Source organism: Bos indicus, chromosome 21 (genome assembly GCF_029378745.1).
Source record: "Bos indicus isolate NIAB-ARS_2022 breed Sahiwal x Tharparkar chromosome 21, NIAB-ARS_B.indTharparkar_mat_pri_1.0, whole genome shotgun sequence".
NCBI classification, from domain to species: Eukaryota; Metazoa; Chordata; class Mammalia; order Artiodactyla; family Bovidae; genus Bos; species Bos indicus.
Genome location: NC_091780.1, coordinates 69609190 through 69631993, shown reverse-complemented (window position 1 = coordinate 69631993; position 22804 = coordinate 69609190). Strand labels below are relative to the sequence as shown.

At 69.6% G+C, this 22804-nt stretch overlaps 1 protein-coding gene across 2 annotated transcripts; it reads left to right on the top strand.

Moving 5' to 3' along the window:
* The first annotated feature begins 1115 nt into the window (after positions 1-1115).
* Positions 1116-22453, top strand: JAG2 (jagged canonical Notch ligand 2). 2 transcript variants are annotated; one of them, XM_070775881.1, is made up of 26 exons: positions 1116-1232; positions 1403-1753; positions 8664-8721; positions 10064-10315; positions 10512-10572; positions 13430-13560; positions 13699-13818; positions 13940-14053; positions 14258-14371; positions 14485-14598; positions 14678-14724; positions 14822-14992; positions 15832-15982; positions 16283-16435; positions 16509-16622; positions 16923-17036; positions 17135-17248; positions 17371-17487; positions 17922-17949; positions 18053-18138; positions 18508-18621; positions 18713-18828; positions 19327-19575; positions 20059-20190; positions 20806-20962; positions 21220-22453. In XM_070775881.1, the coding sequence occupies exons 1-26, from the start codon at positions 1167-1169 to the stop codon at positions 21693-21695; spliced, it is 3720 nt and encodes a 1239-aa protein (XP_070631982.1). In that variant the 5' UTR covers positions 1116-1166; the 3' UTR covers positions 21696-22453. The 2 variants fall into 2 exon arrangements, with proteins under 2 accessions (XP_070631982.1, XP_070631983.1); XM_070775882.1 differs by lacking the exon at positions 14485-14598.
* The last annotated feature ends 351 nt before the right edge of the window (positions 22454-22804 follow it).

Sequence of the window (22804 nt, the reverse complement as noted above, 5' to 3'; positions counted from 1 at the left end):
GGCGAGGTTACTCCAGGAGAGGGCAATAAGGCGATGAGGGGGTGGGATACGGGGGCCTGGAGACCAGGACAGCAGCCGCAGCCTCTCTGGGCGGCCTTCACTTTGTCCTTTGGGGCTTGCACCACCGTCCTTTATTCGCACCCTCGTCCGCGCCCAAACCACGACCCCCATCCCGGACGTTCCTCGGATGTCCCCTCTGCCACCAGAGTAGAGCTGGACACGGGCCGCGCAGAAGAGCGTTAGTTCCGTGGCTTCCGACCTGCGGGCAGTGGGGCGGGCGTCCGAGGGGAGCAGCGCCCCCTGCGGCGGGAGTGGCGGGGGAGGTATTCCCGGGGGCGGGGGCACGTAGTAGGGCCGCGCCCGCCCCAAGTAGGATAGAGCCCTGATTTGTGCAGGAGGCAGCCTCTTCCCTGGGACCGCGAGGAGCGCGGCGGCGGCGGCGGCGGCGGCGCACCGGTGGGAGGGGACCGCGGCGGTGACCTCAGGGGGCGCCCCACCCCCTGGCTCCGGAGACCCGGCGGGGCTCCGGCGAGGCGCGGCCGCGTTGGGGCGCCGGGTCCCGCTCTCCTGGCTCCGGCCGAGGCGCTAGCGGAGGCCCCACCGCTCGGCCGCCGAGCGCCCCGCGAGGCGCGCGCCGGGCCCAGGCGCTGACAGGAGGCGCCCTCCGCCGCCTTTAAATCCCGGGCGCCCCCGGCCCCCCCGCCCCACCCCGTGGCGCGGCCCCGCCCCCTCATGCATATGCAGGTGCGCGGGTGACGAATGGGCGAGCGAGCTGTCAGTCTCGGCCCGAACTTGTCGGCTGCGGGCGAGCGCAGCGCGGGCGCGCAGAGCCGAGGCCCGGAGCGCTGCTGCCGCCGCCGCCGCCGCCGCTGCCGCCGCCGCCGCCGCCGCCGCCGCCTCCGGGAGGGAGCCGGGTCGGGCCCGAGCGCCGCCGCCTGCGAGCCCGAGCGCCGCCGCCCCTGCGCGCCCGCCGCCCCCGCGCGCCCGCCGCCCGCGCCCGCGCGGCGCCGCCTCGACCCCGCCCGCCGCCGCCGCCGCCGCCGCCTCTGCTGCTGCCGCTGCCGCCGGCGCTCGGAGGGCGGGCGGGCGCGCGGGCGCTGGGAGGCCGGGGCCCGGCGCGCAGGGGCGGCGGCGGCGGCGGGCCGGCGGGCGGGGTCACGGCGGCGATGCGGGCGCGGGGCCGGGGGCGCCTGCCCCGGCGGCTGCTGCTGCTGCTGGCGCTCTGCGTGCAGGTGAGCAGGGGCGCGGACGGGGCGCCCCGCGCCGCCCTCGGGGCCGGCGGCACCGCCCGCGGGCGCCGCGGTTCGGAAGCCCTCGGGGCGGCCCGGCGGGCGGGGGCGGGGCGCGCAGCGGGCGACCCCGGCCCGCGCCTCCTCGCGCTGTCCCTCCGCCTTATTTTTAGGCGGCGCGGCCCATGGGCTATTTCGAGCTGCAGCTGAGCGCGCTGCGGAACGCCAACGGGGAGCTGCTGAGCGGCGCCTGCTGCGACGGCGGCGGCCGGACGACGCGCGCGGGGGGCTGCGGCCACGACGAGTGCGACACGTACGTGCGCGTGTGCCTCAAGGAGTACCAGGCCAAGGTGACGCCCACGGGGCCCTGCAGCTACGGCCACGGCGCCACGCCCGTGCTGGGCGGCAACTCCTTCTACCTGCCGCCGGCGGGCGCGGCTGGGGACCGGGCGCGAGCGCGGGCCCGGGCCGGCGGCGACCAGGACCCCGGGCTCGTCGTCATCCCGTTCCAGTTCGCCTGGCCGGTAGGTGCTGCTCCTCCCGCGCTGCCCTCTCCGGGCGCCCGGCCCCACCCTGCCCGCGGCCCCCCGGCCTCCAGGCACCCCCCCCCCCCGCCCCCCTGGCTCCCCGGCACCTGCGGCCCCGGCTCCGCGCGCGAGCCGCGCGCGCCCGGGCACGGCGGGGCGGGGCCGGCAGGGGGCGCCTGCCTCGGGGTCCCCGCCCGGCCACGTGGGCGCGCGGGGGTCTCAGCGCGGCGGGGTGGCCGCGGCCCGCGTGCGGGGCGGCCCGCGGCGTGTGCCTGCGTCGCCCTGCGCGTGTCTGTCTGGGTGCGGAGGCGCGGCCGGGCGCCTCGGGCCCGGGCAGGCCGCGCAGGCATGTGCACCGCGCGTGCTGGGGCTGGTCCGGGGCAGGCCCCGGCGGAGCCGCCCGGGCCCGCGGCCAGCCTGCGCCCGCCCTGCAGTTTCCTGGATGGGTGGGGGTGGGGGGCTGCTCAGGCGGGGGGCCGAGGGACCTCGTGCTCGTGGGTTGGTGGCAGCCTTTGCCGCTGGTCCAGACCCGGGGAGCCAGCCTCGAGGGGCCTTGGTGCTGTGATTCTCTGTTAAGCACCTTCCTGTCTTGCATTTTGGGTTTTGTTTGTTCTTTCTGGAGAAGGAGCTTGAGGTCCGCCTGTCAGACAGGAGCCGTGGACCTGGGAATGCTGGCAGGGATGCGGTCCATCTCAGTGGGCTGTCCTGGGCCCCGGTGGGTGGGGGCTGCGGCAGGCCAGGCCTCCAGCTGCCCGATGTGGCCCGAAGCCTGGCCTCCCGGGTCTTTGTGCTGTGCGCGCAGGGAACTGGGTGGGGGCAGGGAGGAGAGAGGCCCCTGCTAAGTGGGGTCTCAGGGTGCAGAGGCAGGTCCGGGCAGCTGGGGTGTGTCTGTGTGTGGACAGTGCCCAGAGCAGGGTGCCAGGCTGACTGAGGGACTGTCCTTCTGACCAAGGACCTCTGGCTCGGCCAGCCGCTGGGAGGCCACAAGAACATGCCCACCTGGTGCCGTGGTTCTGAAAGAGACTGGGGGTTGAGGCCAGGCTGAGGTTGGCCCCCCACTGCCCCCCCCCCCCAGCTCTGAGCCCCGTGCTGGCACCTCCTCCATATCGTATCCTAGGCCAGGAGGCCTCACGGCTACCCCCTCCCCCTGCTTCCTGACCCCTGGCCACAGCCCTGCCCCCACGTACCTGGGGCCTCTGCAGTCTCCCTGGACCCCCAGGCCGCAGGTGGGGAGTGTGTCCCTGGGGTGGAACAGGCGGGAGGCAGGGGCAGGCTGGGAGGCCCCGGGCGCTGGGATGAGCCCAGCCCCCTCGCCCCCGCAGTGGGCGGCAGGCAGGTCTGAGCAGGGCCCGCAGCCTGTCATCTGCGCTTGGGCTCGGGCCAGCGCGGTTCGAAATCGCTACCTGAGGATGTGTTTTCTGCTCGAGTTGGCAGCCGTGGGCGTGGGGGCAGGGAGGCCTTGCAGGAATGTGGCGGGCCGACGCGTGTCCCTCACGCTCTTGGTCCCACCGGCCGGCCAGGCATGGAATGGGACGGGGCAGGCCCGGGTCTCCCAGGCAGGGGCCTGCAGACCAGGGGCAGGTGCTGGGCCAGGTCCCCGCCCTCCACTTTGCTGGGCGCACCCAGGAGGGGCTGGTGGCCCAGCCCGTGGTGAGGGTGGGGCAGCGGGGTAGCTGTGCGTTTGGGGGGCCGCTCCTGTCTCCCCCTCCGCACGGGTAGCGTGGCCTGGCTGCCGGGCCCATGGCCCGTGTAGTGATGCCAGTGCCCTGGTATTTCCGCTCGGCCGGCAGCGGCCCTGTGGCTGCACTGCCTCTGCCCCCTGCGAGTCCAGCTCCATCCCGTGAGCTGGCCCGAGTTTGGAACCCGGTGCGCCCACTATGGCCCTGGGGACTCAGGAGGGGCTGGGCCCTGCCTCAGGAGCTTCACGTGAGAGGGCGGGGCGCAGGGGCTTCTGTCCAGGACCCTGGAGCAGGTCGTGTGCGCAGGGCCTTGGAAATGGCGGGGGGTCCAGGAGTGTGGGGAGCCGGCCTGCGCCTGGCCCTGGCTTTGGAGAGGGCGGACCAGGACCTACTTTGGGCTCTGCACTCTCCAGCCCTTCCAGTGACCTTCAGGCAGTCCTGACCCACCCCCCTCCAACTGCTTTCTCGTTCTATCCTGGTGCCCCAGGCGAGGCTGGGGGACTCTCTGCACCCTTACCTGGCCGCGCGGGCCCTAGAGTCCCCGTGTTGTCTGCTCTGCGTGGTTTCAGGTTGGACTCGGGCTCAGGTTTCTGGACAGAGGTGTGTCCAGGGTCTTGGGTGAGGGGAGGGGAGGGCAGGTGCGGGCAGTCTGAGTGTGGGGCTTCCCCTCCTCTCCTGATCCCCCCCACGGATGCCCCCACGTGTCCTACCGGTCCCCAGGAGATGGATGACACCCGGTTGGCCCTGGCAGCTGGCTCGTAGCCAACAAGGTGGAGGCCATGTTTGATCACGTGTGTGTGTGCCCTCCCTGGGTGAGTCAGTGGCTACTGGGGGCTCACGGGGGCCTGGGGGGCCTGGCCAATGGAGGCGCAGCGTGGCCCTGGGGCCTCCTGCTGACTGAGGGCCTGCTGCCCAGCTGGAGGCCATGCCTGCCTCCTTGGCTCACATTCTGGTTCCAAGACCTCAGGACCTGGCCTCCAGGTCTAAGGCCCCATCCTGGTATGTGCACTGTGTGTCTGCGGGGTGACTGCTGGCCTGGGGGTGCTGCGGCGGCTCGTGGAAAGCCAGGCTGGAGTGAGAGGAGGACCAGGGACCCGTGCGCTGTGCTCAGGGCTCGGCAGGGGGCCTTGGGCCAGTCAAGGGCCTGCACATCCAAGGGTGCGGCCTGGTGGGATGCGCACGCTGGCATGAGCACCTTTCTGCGGTGGGCCGGGCCAGGGGCTGCCCCTGGGGGCACATCCAAGGGTGTGGCCTGGTGGGATGCGCACGCTGGCGTGAGCGCCTTTCCGCGGTGGGCCGGGCCAGGCGCTGCCCCTGGGGGCTGTCCTTGACGGTGTGAGATGACGTCTTCCTGGTGCTCCCTGCCCCCCGAGGACCCGCGGCTGGTGTGGGGCGAAGGCGGCCCCGGCCCCTTCCCCGCGCGGTGCCTAGGGCTGCTGCCTCTTTTGTCCGTGTGGGGGCTCACTTTCCCTTCCTTCCTGTGCCAGGGGCCAGGGGTCACGCTCAGCAGAGGCTCACCTGCCTCGGATCAGGGGTCTTGGCCCAGGCGTTGGTACTGGGGCTGTAGGGTGGGGCTCTTGGGCAAAGAGGGGCCCCAGACGGGCAGTGCCAGCCAGTGGGCACTCAGAGACAGGCTAGGGCTTTGTCCCTGGGCCCTGAGGGGGTGGAGCTGAGAGTGAGGCTCCACCGTGGAGAGGGGGAGGTCACTGGGGGGTCTGGGCAGGGGCTTCTGGAGGAGTTGTGGCTTCCGGGGACCCTCCCAGGGGTCGTGTCTGGGTGAGGGCGGCCTGGGCCAGCGAGGGGCTTCTTGGTGGAGACAAATGCTTGTAATCCTCAGGCCTGAGCCAGGGTCCGCGGCCCCAGGCCTCATCACGCATCCTGGTATGACCAGGGTCCATCTGATCTTCGACTTCATGGTCCTGCCTGATGCGTGTGACGAGGTGCTGGCAGGCTGTGTGCTGCTGGCTGCAGTGGGCTGGTTGGGCACGCTCAGGCACGGCCTGCCTGGTCCCCGGTGCGGAGCGTGGGCGTCCGGGTTCCCGTGGGGAAGCCTGCGGTCCAGTCCTCCTGCCGTGGCCCCACTGGGCCCAGCAGCTTGGGGAGAGGTGGCCCCCCCACTCCCCTGCGGTGACAATGGAGGCAGAGACCTGGGCCTCTGCAAAGCTCAGGTTTCAGGAAACATATCTTCGCTGAGAGCTCCTGGCGCCGCATCCTGCTCTGCTCCACGGGGGGCCCGGCTCGGATGCGGGGTCTGCGGGAGAGGAAGCAGGTGGGGCCCGCGGACCCAGGCTCTGCAGTCAGTGCTGCCTCCTGGGCCTGGGGTGCCCCGTGCCACTGGGGCTGCCGGCCCGTCGTACTTTCTGAGGGTCGGACCGCGGGTCGGGACCTGGCCTTGGGGGTGGGCCAGGAGGACCCGCGGTCAGGATGGGGTTCTGGCGCAGGCAGGTTGGGGTGGGCTTTCTGGAAGAGGGAAGAAGGCCAGCAGGCTGGGGGCCTCTCAAGGTTGGGCAGGCTGGCAGCCCAGCTACGCTTGGCCAGGGGCCCTCCTGTTCTGTAGGGTCTTGGGTCCACAGAGCCCGGCCAGCCCGTGGCCCACGAGGCTTGTCCCTGGGACAGAAGGCTGCTCTTTGCAGAGAGGAGACTTGAGTCCTGGAGGCCAACTGGGAGGAGGCGGAGGCCCAGCCTGGCGCCCTGCCCCCCAGCTCAGGTTCTCCCCAGGTGCCTCCCTGCCGCCCAGGTGCAGGAGCCCAGCTGGCGGGCGGCGGGGCCCTTGTGGGTGGGCGGGCGGGCGGGCGCATGTCCCCTCAGGGGCAGGTAACCGGAGCCTCGGGTGCTGGTGAAGGTGACGGTAACCCTACCTGGGTGGCTGGCGTGGGGTTTCCTGGGAGCCAGGAGGAGCTCCCTGCTTTCCGAAGCGCAGGTGCTGGGAGGTGGGCTCTCATGCCCTGTGGGCTGGGCACCCTGGGGCCGGGGCGCTCCTCGGCCTGCCTTGCAAGGGCTTCAGCCCTGGGCCCTGCCCCGCCCCCTCCCATGCTCTCCCTCATGGCCCGTGTGGCCAGGATGCCCGCTGAAGCCCCAGGAGCCCCTGGCCCTCACTCACACCCACCTGGCAGCTACCCACTCTGCTCAGCGCTGGCACCACAGTTGGCACAGGGGCCAGTGGCCCCGCAGTCTGACCCTGAGACCTGTTCCCCGCATTGCTCCTCTTCCAGCCGAAGGCCCTGCCTGTGGTCCCCCTGCCTGGGATGCTTCCTCCCGAGCACCCTCCCCAAAGCCTGTCCTGACACCCTTTAGTACAGCGGCTTCTCACCCATCCACTGCCCCAGAGGCAGGCCTGTGCCTGGTGCATGCTGGGTGGGTGGATGGATGGATGGAGGATGGATGGGTGGGTGAGTGGATGGATGGTGGGTGGATGGTGGATGGATGAGTGGGTGGGTGGATGGATGGGTGAGTGGATGGATGGATGGTGGATGGATGGGTGGGTGGGTGGGTGGATGGATGGGTGGGTAGGTGGATGGATGGATGGATGGATGGGTGAGTGGATGGATGGTGGGTGGATGGTGGATGGATGGACGGATGGGTGGGTGGGTGGCTGGCTGGGTAGGTGGATGGATGGGTGGGTGAATGCATGGATGGATGGGTGGGTGAGTGGATGGGTGGGTGGGTGAGTGGATGGATGGGTGAGTGGATGGATGATGGATGGATGGATGGGTGGATGGTGGATGGATGGATGGGTGGATGGTGGGTGGATGGATGGGTGGGTGGGTGGATGGTGGGTGGATGGGTGGATGGTGGATGGATGGATGGGTGGATGGTGGGTGGATGGGTGGATGGTGGATGGATGGATGGGTGGATGGGTGGGTGGATGGTGGGTGAAGTGAGTGCTTGCTGGGGAGGAGCTGGGTGCTCCAGCTGCACCCAGGAGTGAAGTGACCCGGGGAAGGCTGGCCCGTGGGGTCATTCCAGGCAGAGGGAGGACGTTGTGTGTGCAAGGGCTCCGTGGTGGGGTCGTGCTGGATGCCTGTGGGGAGCGCGGGAGCCGCAGGCAGCCCCAGGAAGGCTCTGGGAAGTGGGGGAGATGTGGACAGAGCTCTGAGGGTCCTTGGGGCTCCTGTGGATGGGGGAGCGGAGGCCGTGGTGGCTGCTGGGGACCCTTGAAGGAGGCGGGCAGCCTGGACCAGGCCTGATGGCCTGGCGGCCAGCGCTGACAGCAGGGAGGCAGGGGTTTCGGGGACCCTCGGTAATAGGATTCACAGCCTGGGGTTGGCCCCATGGGGGTGGGGTTTAGAAGGGTGGACGATGGCGTCTTCTTTCCTGCCCGTCTTCTCTGGGCAGCTGCTGGGGTAGGGGGGCTCTGGGCAGGGGCAGCCGCGGAAGTGAGGGGGTCCCGGGCAGGGAAGGCATGGGGAGGGGGTCGCTGCCTGTGTCTGGTGGTCTTTGTAGGGTGGGGTAGGGCAGAGGGTGGTCCTGGGCTGCTCAGTGATGCTACCCTGTCACTCACCGCATCCCTTGCCTGGGACACAGGGCCAGACAGTGGGGGGCAGTGAGCACTGCTGAGGCTGCCTCAGGCCGTCCCTGGGCCTCAGTTTCCCCATCTGTGAAGTGGGGCCACTTTTCCTGGACCTTCACTAAGGGCTTCCCTGGTGGCTCAGCTGGTAAAGAATCCACGTGCAGTGTGGGAGACCTGGGTTCGATCCCTGGGTTGGGAAGATCTGAAGAAGGGAATGGCTACTCATTCCAGTGTTCTGGCCTGGAGACTTCAGGACTGTCTAGTCCACGGGATCACAAAGAGTCGGACACGACTGAGCAGCGTTCCCTTTCACTGTGAGCTCGCGTGTCCCACGGCAGCTCCAGTGCTCGGGCTACCCAGGTCGGCCCCGCAGCCTGGTGACTGGGCATCAACTCTCCCAGTGGGCTTGGAGGACCCTGGGCTCCCACGCGACCCCCTCTGGCCCCAGCCCACCTGGGACCTCAGGCTGAGGCCACTCGGCTGTGCCCGCCCTCTGCCCGCTGCCCCATGTGGGTCACTGTCTCTTCTGCAGCCTGACCTGGTCTGCTGGCTGGCAGGTTGCAGGAGCCCGGAGTCCAGGCCCCTGAGTCTCTGTGAGCTGGAAGGAGCAGCGTCCCTGCTCTGAGGGGTCATCTCGGGGTCTGGGCCGAGATGGAGGAGGGGGCTTGGCTGGCTGGGGTGGGCGGAGGAGCCTGACCCGCCCTCCCCGTGTCCACAGCGCTCCTTCACCCTCATCGTGGAGGCCTGGGATTGGGACAACGATACCACCCCGGATGGTGAGTCAGCCCCTGAGGGTCCCCGGGGGGCTGCCTACAGGGCCTCCCTCCTCATGGAGACGCGCGTAGCCAGGCTCCTCGTCCTCTGCTTGCTGGGGCAGAAGGCACACAGCGGGCAGGGAGCTGCCTCTGCCCTGCAGGTCTCTGCTCCTCTTGCCCTGGCCGCCAGGATGCCCTGCTGCGCTCGGGACTTGCTTGTGCTGCCCTGGCTTCGCCTGTGTTCTGGCAGGAGGCCTGCGTCCTCCTCGAGGTCCCGCACCTGGCACCTGGGCCGTCCCTGGCATTCTCGTGACCTCCTGCTGATACCCAGACCCAAGGCCGGTCTTCTGGGGCCTGGCCGTGGCTCAGTGGGGTGGGTCACCGCCGAGAGCTTTCTCTGGCTGTGTGGGCCCCTCTCCGCCCTGGTGAAGGGCTCGGTGGGCCTCTTTGGAGGCCTAGCTGCTGGCTGGCCTGCCTTGCACAGAGTCCACAGGGCCTGTGGTGGTGGGCAGAGGTTCCTCGCAGACAGGTAGGGGGCAGCCAGTGCCAACAGCCCAGAGCCTGTGGGCAGGGGAGGGGTTGCCATGAGGTTAGCGGGCCAGGGTCAGCTCGTGGAGGCCGCGTGGCTCCTGTGAGGACACCGGCTTCTTCTCCGAGGCGGGTTGCTCAGCCTGCCGCGTGGAGGGTGGGTTGCAGGGCCAGGGTGGAGACAGGTGGGGAGCTTTGTGTAGCAGTCAGGGTGCTGGGACCAGGGGCGGCCTGTGGGGTGGGCGGGGTTCTGCTCGCTCCGAAGGTCGAGGCCCGGGGCCTGCTGACTGGGTGGCCGCGGGGCGGAGAGGCTGTCGTGGGGATGGGCTGGAGCGCTGTTTGGACGCTCTGTGTCTGGACAGCGTCAGATGGGCAGCTGGATGCTGGGTTAGACCAAGCTGGGTCCCAGCAGTGGAGATGCCATGGGAACACAGAGGGGCGGGCGGAGAGCAGCGGTCAGTGGAGCCGGCTGTGGGGTGAGGGTCCTTAGCATTTTATTGCACCATCTTCTAAACCGGTACACGCGTGTAGGGAGACCCCGTGACCGTGGTTGCCAGCTCCGGCCACGCAGCAGGTTGGCTTGGAGGGAGGCCCAGCCCTCGGGTTGCCGGGTCCGTGGTCTCGGGCCCAGGGAGGCTCGTCTAGAGACACGGCAGCAGTGAGTGCTGTGGCTCCTGCGGGGACGGGGCGGCCTTGACTGCAGCCGTGAGAAGCGTGCAGAGCCTGGGGCGGGGCGGGGCCTCGGGCAGGACAGGCTGGCCGCAGGCGCAGGCGGGAGGCCCCCCGGTCCTGCGGGGCAGCGGCCGTGCCGGCTGACTGCTGCTCCCCCTCCAAGAGGAGCTGCTGATCGACCGGGTGTCACACGCGGGCATGATCAACCCCGAGGACCGCTGGAAGAGCCTGCACTTCAGCGGCCACGTGGCCCACCTGGAGCTGAAGATCCGCGTGCGCTGTGACGAGAACTACTACAGCCCCACCTGCAACAAGTTCTGCCGGCCCCGCAACGACTTCTTCGGTCACTACACCTGTGACCAGTATGGCAACAAGGCGTGCATGGACGGCTGGATGGGCAAGGAGTGCAAGGAGGGTGAGCGGGGCGGGGCTGCGGGGGCGCTGCGGGCATAGCGGAGGCCAGCGGAGGGCCAGGTGGGGGCATCGTGGAGGACGCGCGGTGCCCCGCGGCGGGTGGGGGGCCACGCGGGGGGCTGTCCCCAGAGCCTGTGTCACGGCCGCAGGCCGGTGTGTGGCCGCTGCAGGGGTCTGTTTGCTCTCTCCGTTCGCAGCCGTGTGTAAACAGGGATGCAACCTGCTCCACGGGGGGTGCTCCGTGCCCGGGGAGTGCAGGTGAGTGCCCCGCGCCAGGTCCTCTTTGCCTCCCGAGCGTGCACACACTCGCTCCCGCACAGAGTTGGCTGCACACAGGCGACGTGAGTGGGATGGGCCCTGCTCGTGTGCGGCTCACTGTTGGTGAAGGCCGCACGTGCTCTTGGAGCCCGAGTGTGCCCCAGGGCGCGGGCCAGCCTTGGTGGGCAGGGCCGCCACACATTCCACACCTCTGGTCTGGGCCGAGAGCCGCTCCAGGGCAGGAGTGCGTGGTCCAGGCGGTGCAGGGTGGTGCTCACAGGTGGGGAACGGGAGAGGCCTGGGGGTGGCCAGGAGGCCCCACGGGGCGGGCCAGGAGGCAGAGGCTGCTGTCCGGTGTGGGTGTGGGGGCCGCCCCCGTGGGCGTCCTGGGGCAGGAGAGAGGGGCTCGAGCGCCTTTGGTACCCTGAGCCACTGACGGGGCGGCCCCAGGCGCAGCGGGCGGGAGAGCAGCTGCTGTCGTGGGAGTGCTGCCCACCCTGCCCGGGTTTGTGGGAGGAGGCCTGGCTAGGGATGCACGTGGGCCGTGTGCGTACAGGCGGGGCGGGCAGGGCGGGGGAGCCAGCTGGGGTTCCTGCTGCTGCCGGTGGACAGCAAGGAGCTGGCAGGGGCAGGGGGTCCCAGACATGTTGGCGGGGGGTCAGAGGGACCAGAGAGCCAGGGGTCTGGGCCGCAGACCTTGGTTGAGGGGCAGTGGAATCGCTGCTGGCTTGAGTGGGGTCGAGGGTGGGCAGGGAGGAGTGGGGGCTAGAAGGGGTGGGGGCGGCCAGGGGGCTCTCTACAGGGCGGGAGCCAGGTGGGTGCCAGGAGTTCGCCGATGGCCTGGGAGCTGGGCCCCGGGGACCAGGCGGACGCCCTCGGGGGTGAAGCCCTTCGGGGGGGATGCCAGTTGACAGAGGAGCAGGGGGTGAGTGAAGCCTCCTCCCCACTCTGGGTCTGAGTCATCAGGATTCCCTCTGGGAGGTGGGTGCATTTTCCGATAAGGACGCTGGGCAGGGAAGTTTGGTAACTGCCCCGCTGACTCTGGCTGGGAGGGCAGTGTTTGGGAGCCAGGATGGGGGCACCCTCTGTTCATCCTGCGGTGACTGTGGCCTGGGAAGGGGTAAGTGGAGCGAATCTTCCAGTCCCGGGCAGGGAAGTGGGCAGGTTGCCCAGGGACCCGGCGTCAGGGTAGGGGGGGGTTGTGTCTAGGGCTTCACCCACTCTGTCTGCCGGGTTTGAGCTGAGTTGAGTGGTGGTCTCAGAGCAGCGGGGCTGAGAGGTGCCCGGGGGCGTGGCCCGTGGCGGGCTCCCGTCTCAAGGGGCAGGCACCCCAGGAGCACCCTCGGTGTGGGAGACGGGGTGCAGGGCTGCTGTCTGCCTGGGGCAGGCCTTTCCTGCAGCCCTGCCCTCTGACCCAGGCGTGAGCCCCGGAGTCCGGCAGACCCTTCCCTGCTGGGTTTTGAACGCGGCAGGGCTGGGGCCTGGCCCAGCCCTTGGCACCGAGCTCTTGGGGTGAGCTGTTGGCCCCGGGTGGCCAGTGACCGGGGCGGGCAGAGGGGAGGCTAGCGCTCCACTCCCCACGTGGGCCCTGTGGGAAGACGGTGGGGGGCACAGGGCTCCCTGGACAGGGCCCTAGGTGAGCCCTGCTCGCCTCCCTCTGGCTCCGTGGGTGAGGCCCAGCTGCTGCTGGTGGCCCTGGGCTCAGGTTTCAGGACAACCCCCACCGGATGCCGCGGAGATGGCCGTGCCTTCCTGCCGCCTCCTCCCCGAGCTGCTGGAGCCACAGGCCAGGAAAGCCGGGGCCACGGGGGCCTGAAGAGGTGGCCCCACCCAGGGCTGAGAGCACGCCTGGGGGACCCCTCTCACCTGGAGGGGGCCCGGGCTTGCATCCCCCGTCCCGCACGCGCGTCTGGCCGGCCGAGTCCCTCTCGGCAGCCTCGGTTCCCTGTCCTGCACCACCAGCGTCCCTTCTGGGTGCCGGGGGGTCGGGGGCAGCCCAGGAAGGGCCGTGCCTCTTCCCTTTTACAAAAATAAATCCACGTGACGGGTGGTGGTGTGGACGTCACCCCATCCCACAGGACCCTTGAGTGCTAGGGGGGGTCCCCTTGGGGGTCCCGTCAGGGTGGGCCCCAGGGCGTTGAGCACAGGGCGCTGGCCTCTCTCCCTGGGGCTCTGGGCTCTCAAGGGGGCGGTGCTGATGGCCGGGGTGTCCCTCTGCGTCTCCTCCTGAAGGACTTCCCGGAGAGGATGCTGGCCCACAGTACGGGCAGGGCTGGCTCCTGGGGTTATGGCCTGAGAGCCCAGAGGTCTCTCGAGGCCAGGGAGCGGGTGATTCCTCCCGGGTCAGGAAGTGCCCTGGATCTGGCCTCTCACGGGGCTGGCCTGGGACAGCCCACGGGCCTCAGCGTCCCCATCTATGAGATGCGTCCCTGCTGGGGCCTCGTGGAGAGAGTGACCGCCTCTGAGTCATAGGCGAGGTCGCGGGCTGTGCCCAGGGTTCCCGGCAGCAGGAGGCCTGTGCCCGCTGGCCTGCCGGCCCTGGCAGCACCTGGCCCTCTCATTCCCGGGGTCCCAGCAGAGCCTTCCTTGCCTGGCGCCTTCTCTGGGGGCCCCGCTCCGGCTGTGTCCCAAAATAGCTCCAGGAGGAGTGACTGGACAGCTGCGGCTGACCGTGCGCGGCCAGCGGCCGGGACTGCCCGTGACGTGCGGGCGGGGCCGCTCCGGTTCAAAGGCTGCGGCCGCTGGCCCCGGGGGCCCACGTGACGCTGCGCCATGTCCCCACGCCACCCTGGGCGTGGCCCCCGCTCGCGGGGTCTGCGGTCACACGCAGGGCCTCCCGGCCCTCTGCCTTCCCCAGGTGTAGCTACGGCTGGCAGGGCAGGTTCTGTGACGAGTGCGTCCCGTACCCCGGCTGCGTGCACGGCAGCTGCGTGGAGCCCTGGCAGTGCACCTGTGAGACCAACTGGGGCGGCCTGCTGTGCAACAAAGGTGCGGGGGGCGGCGGCCTGCCGCGGGGGGTGGGCGTGAGGGGCGGCCTGCTGTGCAACAAAGGTGCGGGGGGTGGCGGCCTGCCGCGGGGGCGGCGTGAGGGCCGAGGCCTGTCCCCTGAGCACCATCTACCCCCAGACCTGAACTACTGTGGCAGCCACCACCCCTGCGCCAACGGGGGCACGTGCATCAACGCGGAGCCTGACCAGTACCGCTGCGCCTGCCCTGACGGCTACTCGGGCAAGAACTGTGAGCGGGGTACGTCAGGGCGGCCACGGCTGGACCCACTCCTCTGGCCTGAGTGCAGCGGGGGTCGGGGGGGCCCTTGTGGAAGGTGGGGGCCTGGCCACCACACCCACCCCTGTGGTTCCCCATGCAGCCGAGCATGCCTGCGCCTCCAACCCGTGTGCCAACGGGGGCTCCTGCCACGAGGTGCCCTCGGGCTTCGAGTGCCACTGCCCGTCGGGCTGGAGCGGGCCCACCTGTGCGCTGGGTGAGAGCTTGCTCCAGGGCTTCTGGGGTCCCCAGCCTGCATTCCGGGGCTCAGGAGGGTAAGGGCGAGGCGGCCCATCCCCGTGGGGCTGGGGTTGGGGAGGAGCGAGGGGAAGACGCGGGTGCTCACACTCCTTCCTGAGGGCCAGCTGCCCCCTCCTCCACCCTGCGATCATCCCTGCTCCTCCCCCTGGACTCTCCGCAGACATTGACGAGTGTGCCTCCAACCCGTGTGCGGCGGGGGGCACGTGCGTGGACCAGGTGGACGGCTTTGAGTGCGTGTGTCCGGAGCAGTGGGTGGGGGCCACCTGCCAGCTGGGTAAGGGGTCCCGCGGGCCGGGGTGTGTGTGCATGCTGTGCGCTGTGCTTGCGGCGGCTGCTGCGTGTGCTGCCAGGGCTGCGGGCCCATCGCCCCCCTTGTCTCGTTCACAGACGCCAATGAGTGTGAAGGGAAGCCGTGCCTTAATGCTTTTTCTTGCAAAAACCTGATTGGTGGCTATTACTGTGATTGCCTCCCGGGCTGGAAGGGCGCCAACTGCCACATCAGTCAGTATGGGTGGGCGGGCCGCAGGGGGCAGGGCTGGGGGCAGGGAGGGCCCGCTGTGACCTGCGCCTCTGCCCGCAGACGTCGACGACTGTCGGGGCCAGTGTCAGCACGGCGGCACTTGCAAGGTGAGGGCCTGCACACTTTGTGGGGGGTGCAGGCGTTGGGCTGCAGGTGCCTGAGGGCGGCTTTGGGAGGCTCACCCCACGCCCCGCACCTCCCCAGGACCTGGTGAATGGCTACCAGTGCGTGTGTCCACGGGGCTTCGGGGGCCGGCACTGCGAGCACCAGCTGGATGAGTGTGCCAGCAGCCCCTGCCACGGGGGCCTCTGTGAGGACCTGGTCGATGGTTTCCGCTGTCACTGCCCCCAGGGCTTCTCAGGGCCGCTCTGCGAGGTGAGGCCTATGCATGCTGCCTGCCCCTCGGTCCCAGCAGCTGCCACGGGTGGCCCATCGAGTGGCCGGGAGGGGCCACGGTGGGGGTTGGCCCTGCAGCATGTCCCAGGCTCAGTACTAGACCGAGACCCCAGCCCCAGAGTCCTGGCTGGGCAGGGCCAGGGGAGAGGCGGAGGGTCCAGGCTTGTCAGGACCAGCCCCTCCTGGTGGGGTGGCCTGGAGGCCTGGCAGGTCCACTGGCTACCCTGTGCCTTGGCTGGTTCTCACGCGGATGCAGGGCAGGTGGCCGTGACGGGGTGGAGTCTGCAGGCCCCTGAAAGAGGGGCCTTGGGGTGGGCTGGGGGTATCACTCTCGGGTCTGACAAGGAGAGGCTCACTCTTCCACCCCCGCTGACCTGCTTTGTCTTTACCCGGGAGAGGAGTGAGCTGCGGGGTGTGAACACCGGATCCTGACTTGTGTCCTGGAGCCTGGGGTGGTTCTTCAGAAGGACCCACAGCTGGGGCTCACAGCACCGTGGAGGCTGGAGGGGTGGCCGGGAGCTGGCCTTCCTGCCAGTGGGAGGGGCGAAGGCCGGATGCTGCCCCGGGAGGCCGCGGAAGAGGGCTGCCCCAGGGCGGGGCGGAGGGCGGGGCCTGGCCCACCCAGGTGTTTCCGGCCAGCTAGGGGTCCGGACGGGCTGAGCTGGGCCGTCCTCCAGGCTCCGTCTGCAGAGGCCTGGCTGGCTGGTCTGAGTGGGCCTGGGTCTCAGGGACCGCTCGTAGGGGCTGTGTGTAGGGACATGAGCCCGGGTCCATTGTCCGGTGCCAGCAGCACCCTCATGTTTGTCCCCACCTCACAGGTGGACATCGACTTATGCGAGCCAAGCCCCTGCCAGAATGGGGCCCAGTGCTACAACCTGGAGGGGGACTACTACTGCGCCTGCCCGGATGACATGGGCGGCAAGAATTGCTCTGAGCCTCGGGCGCCCTGTCCTGGCGGGGCCTGCAGGGGTGGGTGCGGTGGGTGGGGCCTTCAGGAGTGGGTGCTGTGGGCGGGGCCTGTAGAGATGAGTGTTTTGTAGGCGGGGCCTGCAGGAAAGGGTGCAGTGGGCGGGACTTGTAGAGGTGAGTGCATTGTGGGCGGGGCCTGCAATGGTGGGTGCGGTGGGCGGGGCCTGCAGGCCTGTGTGCAGCAGGGACGGGGCCTAAAGGGATGGGTGTAGTGTGGGCTGGGCCCGCAAGAGTGGGGTTGTGGCGAGGGGTGGCCGTGTTCTGCAGAGGTAGGGCTGACCCTTTTTGTCTCTGTGGCAGTGGTCGATGGCTGCGGGTTTGAGGCAGGGACCAGGGTGGCTGGCATGGGCCCCTCTGGCGTGTGCGGCCCCCACGGACACTGCATCAGCCAGCCCGGGGGCAACTTCTCTTGTGTCTGCGACAGCGGCTTCACGGGCACCTACTGCCACGAGAGTGAGTAGCCGTGGACCAGGGCCGGGAGGGGGCCGGGCCAACTGGGGCTCCAGCTCACGCTCACCTCCCGCAGACATCGACGACTGCCTGGGCCAGCCGTGCCGCAACGGGGGCACCTGCATCGACGAGGTGGACGCCTTCCGCTGCTTCTGCCCCAGTGGCTGGGAGGGCGAGCTCTGTGACACCAGTGAGTGGGCCACACTGCCCCACTCTCGGCCGCAGGGCCTGTGCCTCCTGGTGCTGAGCACGCCACGCCCCACGCCCGCACCGCACCCCGCCCCGCGTCCCGCGTCCCGTGCCCTGCGTCGGCCTGGCTCCATGTGTTGAGCCGCTGACTGGGATGCGGCACATAGAGAAGGCGGGCAGAGGGGTACACACGCTCCCTCCCCGCTCCTCTGCTGCTCCCTGGCCCACCCCGGTGCCTCCTCCTCCGGGCAGCCCTCCCTGAACGCCGGGGACCCCCGCTGACCGGCGTCCTCGCCCCCAGATCCCAACGACTGCCTCCCCGATCCCTGCCACAGCCGCGGTCGCTGCTTCGACCTGGTCAACGACTTCTACTGCATGTGCGACGATGGCTGGAAGGGCAAGACCTGCCACTCGCGTGAGTGCCCACCATGCCCTGCCACTCTGGGGGCTGCACTGCCTGCCGGGGCGCCGCCCGCTGCTCCGGGCAGCCTCTGAGTGGCTGTGTGCCCGCAGGTGAGTTCCAGTGTGACGCCTACACCTGCAGCAACGGCGGCACGTGCTACGACAGCGGGGACACCTTCCGCTGTGCCTGCCCCCCGGGCTGGAAGGGCAGCACCTGCACTGTTGGTGAGGGCCGGGGCTGGGCTGTGCCTGTCTGGGCCGAGGCCTGGGGCGGGGACCCCGGCCTGCCTGGCTCAGGTGAGAGCCCTTCCTTCTCTTTCTGCTCTCCTTCTCTGACTCCTTTGCAGCCAAGAACAGCAGCTGCTTGCCCAACCCCTGTGTGAATGGGGGTACCTGCGTGGGCAGTGGGGACTCCTTCTCCTGCATCTGCCGGGACGGCTGGGAGGGCCGCACCTGCACCCATAGTGAGCTCAGGGGTTGGCGGCACCAGGGGGCGGCTGTGGGCGTGGGCTGGTGTGGGCCCACCCCATCCCCTGCTTCCTTGTCCTGCCCCCACCCCGACTCTGCCCCATCGACCCACTCCTTGTGCTTGGCCGCGGAAGCCTGGTTGAACCCCTCTGACTCCCCTGAGCTTCCTCCCGTCGGTGCTGGCCCTTGCGCGTCTCCGGCCAGCCACTGTCTTGCTCACACAGTCCATTTTCCGCGTGGGCCTCCAGGACGGGCTGTCCTCCCAGAGCTGCCCTGGCCCCACATCCTCCAGCCTGGGCGTGGCAGGCTGGTGTAGACAGCGCGGTATCTGCTTGCCCTCCCCGTGTACCTGGGGCGCCCCCAATCGGGCACGGGTGGGTGCCTGGGTGGGGAGTGCCGGGCTCACCGTCCTCTCTCTCCTCAAATGCAGATACCAACGATTGCAACCCCCTGCCCTGGTGAGTGGTGGTGGTGGGCTGGCCTGCCCTGGGCTCCCCTGACCCCCGGTGGTGGGACGGCTGATGGGCTGGTCTGCCCTGACCCTTGCCCTCTCTTCTGCAGCTACAACGGTGGTGTCTGCGTGGATGGCGTCAACTGGTTCCGCTGCGAGTGTGCGCCTGGCTTTGCGGGTCCCGACTGCCGCATCAGTGAGGAGCTGGGGTCCCCACCCCGGGTGGGGTTGCGGGGTTCCCGCTCTGGGAGCTGTTGGGGTCATTTGCATCCGCGGACCTCAGGGCGCACTGTGGTCACAGCCGCCTCCCCGCTCTGTCTGAGCCTCGGTTCTGCTGTTTGCTTCCCACCAGCAGTGGCTGGGGGGCACCCTGTCAGGGGCAGACCCAGCTTGGGTTAGCCGTTAGCTCCTAGAGGCAGATGGTGACAGTGACGGCGGTCTCAGGCCCAGCTCAGAGGCCCCTGGGGCCCCTGAGGCCCAGGCTGGCCGGGGCTGCTCTTTCTGCGCGGGCCCTGCTGCCCAAGCTGCCGCCTCGCTGACGCTGTGCCCGGCCCCTCTCCTGCAGACATCGACGAGTGCCAGTCCTCACCCTGTGCCTACGGGGCCACGTGTGTGGATGAAATCAATGGCTACCGCTGCAGCTGCCCACCTGGCCGATCCGGCCTGCGGTGCCAGGAGGGTAGGTGGGGGATGCCGCTGGCGAGGCCACGCTCAGGCTGGGGGGTCCGGGGGAGCCTTCTCTCCATGTGCCCCACTTCTCCCGCCCACAGTGATCGTGTTCGGGAGGTCCTGCTGGTCGCAGGGCGTGCCCTTCCCTCACGGGAGCTCGTGGGTGGAGGACTGCAACAGCTGCCGCTGCCTGGACGGCCACCGAGACTGCAGCAAGGTGTGGGGTCTGTCCACCCGCCCTGCGCGCTCCCACTGCCCTGCGGGTCTGCTGCCTCCGCGCCCCAGGCCTGCAGTCCCCATCATTCACCCCCAACCCTGTTGCTCACCCGGGGAGGATGTGGGGGGAGGGAGACAGGCGAACCTGGCCCCGGAAGACGTGGGCCGCCCTGCTGTGCTGGGCTCCTTCACCGGGGGGCCTGGCGGTAGGGGGCGCTCTGCTCATGGGAGGATGTGGGGGGAGGGAGACAGGCGAACCCGGCCCCGGAAGACGTGGGCCGCCCTGCTGTGCTGGGCTCCTTCACCGTGGGGCCCTGGCGGTAGGGGGCGCTCTGCTCACGGCACCGTGGGGCCCTGGCGGTAGGGGGCGCTCTGTTCACGGCACCGTGGGGCCCTGGCGGTAGGGGGCGCTCTGCTCACGGACTCATGACCAACGGTGTGCTTCTTCCCACATGGTGCCGTCCGGGTCTGCCTGTGGGTCCCGTCCGTGTGCCCCCAGGTGTGGTGCGGCCAGAAGCCCTGCCTGCTGGCTGGCCGGCCGGATGCCCTGAGCGCCCAGTGCCCGCCGGGGCAGCAGTGCCTGGAGAAGGCCCCGGGCCAGTGTCTGCAGCCACCCTGCGCGGCCTGGGGGGCATGTAGTGCGGAGGAGCCCGCGCTGCCCAGCACCCCATGCCAGCCGCGCTCCGGCCACCTGGACAACAACTGTGCCCGCCTCACCCTGCGTTTCAACCGTGATCAGGTGCCTCAGGTGAGCTGCCCGCGCCCTGGACGCCACCAGCGAGCAGGGCCCTGACTGCTGGCCTACTTCCTGTGGCCACTCAGATGACTCGAGAGCCCTGCTGGCCGCCCGGCCCCATGCCTGCATGTGGTCGGATGAGATGGAGCGCTGGGCTCGGGGCGGCCGGGAGGGGCCGGCCTGGGCCGAGATGTCCACTCGTCCAGTCATTCCCAGGGCCTGGGTTGCAGGCGGCCTTCCCGTGAGGGCGGGGCTGGCCCGCGGCTCCGTGGGCATTCTCACCCCGCCCTCATCTCTGCCCATAAGGCCTTCTGGTCTCAGTACCGGCCCTGGCCAGAGGCCGTCTGGGTTCTGGGTGGGGCTGCGGACTGCCGTGGGAAGCCAGGGCCCTTGCTCCCCCAGACAGGCTGTTGTGGCGTCCCGCCGCACACTGAGAGGCGGACCCCCTTGGGGCCGCGGTCGCTGCCCGCTGCTCACGTGCTGCCCACCCGGCAGGGCACCACCGTGGGCACCGTCTGCTCTGGCATCCGTGCTCTGCCAGCCACAAGGGCCGCGGCCCGGGACCGCCTGCTTGTCCTGCTCTGCGACCGGCCGCCCTCGGAGGCCAGCGCGGTGGAGGTGGCCTTGGTGAGTGCGGCCGGCGGGCGGCCACCTGTGTTCCACACCCGCGCCACTGCGGGTCCCACAGTGAACGTGCTCCTAGATGGGGTGTGAGTCGGCATCTCGGGGGTCGGGCGAGGCTGTGGTTTCTCTGGGTGCTGGTGTTGGCGTGGGAGGGGCTGGGTGGTGGAGGTGAGTTGGGCCAGCATCAGGGCAGTGGCGGGTTTGTAGCCCTCTCAGGACTCCAGGCGTGGCCTGCTGGGGCTGGGACCCACCTGAAGGGCCGAGGTTCAGCGGGGTCTGTGGGAGTGCAGACCAGGCCATGGCCACCTCCCCGTGGCCTGCCCAGCGTAGGGCACCTCCAGGCTCTGCCAGAGCCCTCCTCCAGTGAGCCTCCTCCAGGGCCCCAGGCCCCCAGCCCCTGACGCTGCTCCAAGACGGCCGTGCTATGGGGCCGCAGGGTCTCTGCCCCTCCTCGCCACTGCCTGGACCGGCCAGCCAGAGCAGGAGTCTCGCACTCCCCAGGGCTGCACGCAGGGCCGGGCCGCTATCCCAGCTGCTGCCACAGTGGGGAGGGGTCACAGGCCTCCCGCTGCCCAGCTGAGTGTGCAGGCGGCCCCTCAGCACTGTTCTCTGCCACAGTCCTTCAGCCCGGCCCGAGACGTGCCGGACAGCACCCTGATCCAGAGTGCGGCACACGCCATCGTGGCCGCCATCACGCAGCGGGGGAACAGCTCGCTGCTGCTGGCCGTCACGGAGGTGAAGGTGGAGACGGTCGTTGTGGGCAGGTCCTCCACAGGTGAGCGGGAGGGGCGCGCCGCTTGGGCCCAGGGCGAGCGGGTGGGGTTCCTTTGGGCTTGGGGGGGTGGGGCTGCGGCCTCTGCCCGCCCTGCCCCATGGCCGACCAGCCCCGGGGACGTGGCAGCTCCTCTGCACCTGCCGGCGAAGGTTTCCCAGCCCAGCCCACCTCCCAGCCCCGATCTAGGGCCCTGCCCATCCCCACGAGCCGAAGGACTGGGCGTCTGGCCCTCTGACGTCTGGGTGCCCCCGCCCCAGGTCTGCTGGTGACGGTGCTGTGCGGCGTGTTCAGCGTGCTGTGTCTGGCGTGCGTGGTCGTCTGCGTGTGGTGGATGCGTAAGCGCAGGAAAGAGCGGGAGAGGAGCCGGCTGCCGCGGGAGGAGGGCCCCAACAACCAGTGGGCCCCGCTCAACCCCATCCGCAACCCCATCGAGCGGCCGGGTGGCCCCGGCGGCCCCAAGGACGCTCTGTTCCCCTGCAAGAACTTCACGCCACCCCCGCGCAGGGTGGGCGAGGCGCTGCCCGGGCCGGCGGGGGCCGGCGAGGACGAGGAAGATGAGGAGCCGGGCCGTGGGGAGGACGAGTCCCCCGAGGCCGAGAAGTTCCTCGCGCACAAGTTCACCAAAGACCCCGGCCGTTCGCCCGGGCGGCCGGCCCGCTGGGCCTCAGGCCCCAAGGTGGACAACCGCACGCTTGGGGGCGTGAGTGCTGCCCGCCGCGCCGGCCGGGAGTAGGGCGCCAGGCCGCCCGCCGGCCACGGGAGGCCGAGGCCGCGCAGAGTTTATTTTGTGTAAAAAAGAAACAACAGCAAAAGCAAAAAACAAATGTTTATTTTCTACGTTTCTTTCGCCTCGTTAAGTCATTCGCTGAGTGTCAGGCGGAAAACAACGGCGTGTTCTTGGAGAGTTGCTATTTTTGTAACGTTCCCCGGTGCCGCACGCACGTGTGTGGCAGGAGACAGTGAGGAGGCCTGTCCTCCCCAGGTCCGTGGACGTCTGTCCCAGAGGTGGTGCGCTGTTTACAGAATCTTCCTTTATTCCTCATCTGGGTTCGCTGTGGCTCCAGGCCAAAGAGCCGGTGGGACCCGCGGCGTCTGGCGTGGCCCGCGGCTGTCGGGGGCGCCTGCAGTGGCGGTGGGGCTGGGGATCGCCAGGGGGCCCGTGGCGGTCGGCATGGCCTGAGGCCGCGGGCAGACCCACCCCTCCGGCCCGCCGTCCTCGCCTGCGCTGCCCGCGACGCTCGCTCCAGAGATCTCTCAACTGTGCTTTCAGAAGTGCCCTTCCTGACTGCTCCGTCCCCCGGGCGGCGGCAGTACTGACGCTTGTGACAAGTGCCTTCTCACAGACTCTCCCTCGCGATTGTCAACGTCTGCCGCGGGCACCCGGCTGCTGCCCACCTGCCGGCCCCGGCCGCCCCTCCTCGTGAAAGTGCATTTCTGTACATATGTACATATTAAATGAATCACTCTGTATATTTGATTTAATAACTTAAACGTTTTGGCCTCCCTTGTTCTTCAGGTGCTGTTCTTTTGTTATGCAGAGTGGGCCGGGGGGCCGGGGGCGGGCCACACCAGGGACCCCTACCCCGGGGCCCCTCGGGTTCCCCACGTCTGTGAACACGTGGGTGTCCACGCTGTTGGCAGATGCCTTGTTGGAAATGGGGCAACGGAGGCGCTTTGCCTCTGGTCTGAGCTGAGAACACGTGGAAAGAGCTTTGTCAATGGTGTCAAGTCGCTTAGCAATGAAGCGCTGTCAGGATTTCAAGGAATGAGGTCAAAGTTAGACAGCCCAAGGGCAAAGCCCTGCGTGACTCCTGGCTCCGAAGGCTGGGCAAATGGGGCCTC

Bases quoted from the DNA above. Each gene is read 5' to 3' on its own strand.
- JAG2 (XM_070775881.1), top strand. From the start codon at position 1,167: ATGCGGGCGCGGGGCCGGGGGCGCCTGCCCCGGCGGCTGCTGCTGCTG. The intron at 17,037-17,134 runs GTGAGTGCCCAC...GTGTGCCCGCAG, and splicing joins GGGCAAGACCTGCCACTCGC to GTGAGTTCCAGTGTGACGCC. The intron at 17,249-17,370 runs GTGAGGGCCGGG...ACTCCTTTGCAG, and splicing joins GGGCAGCACCTGCACTGTTG to CCAAGAACAGCAGCTGCTTG.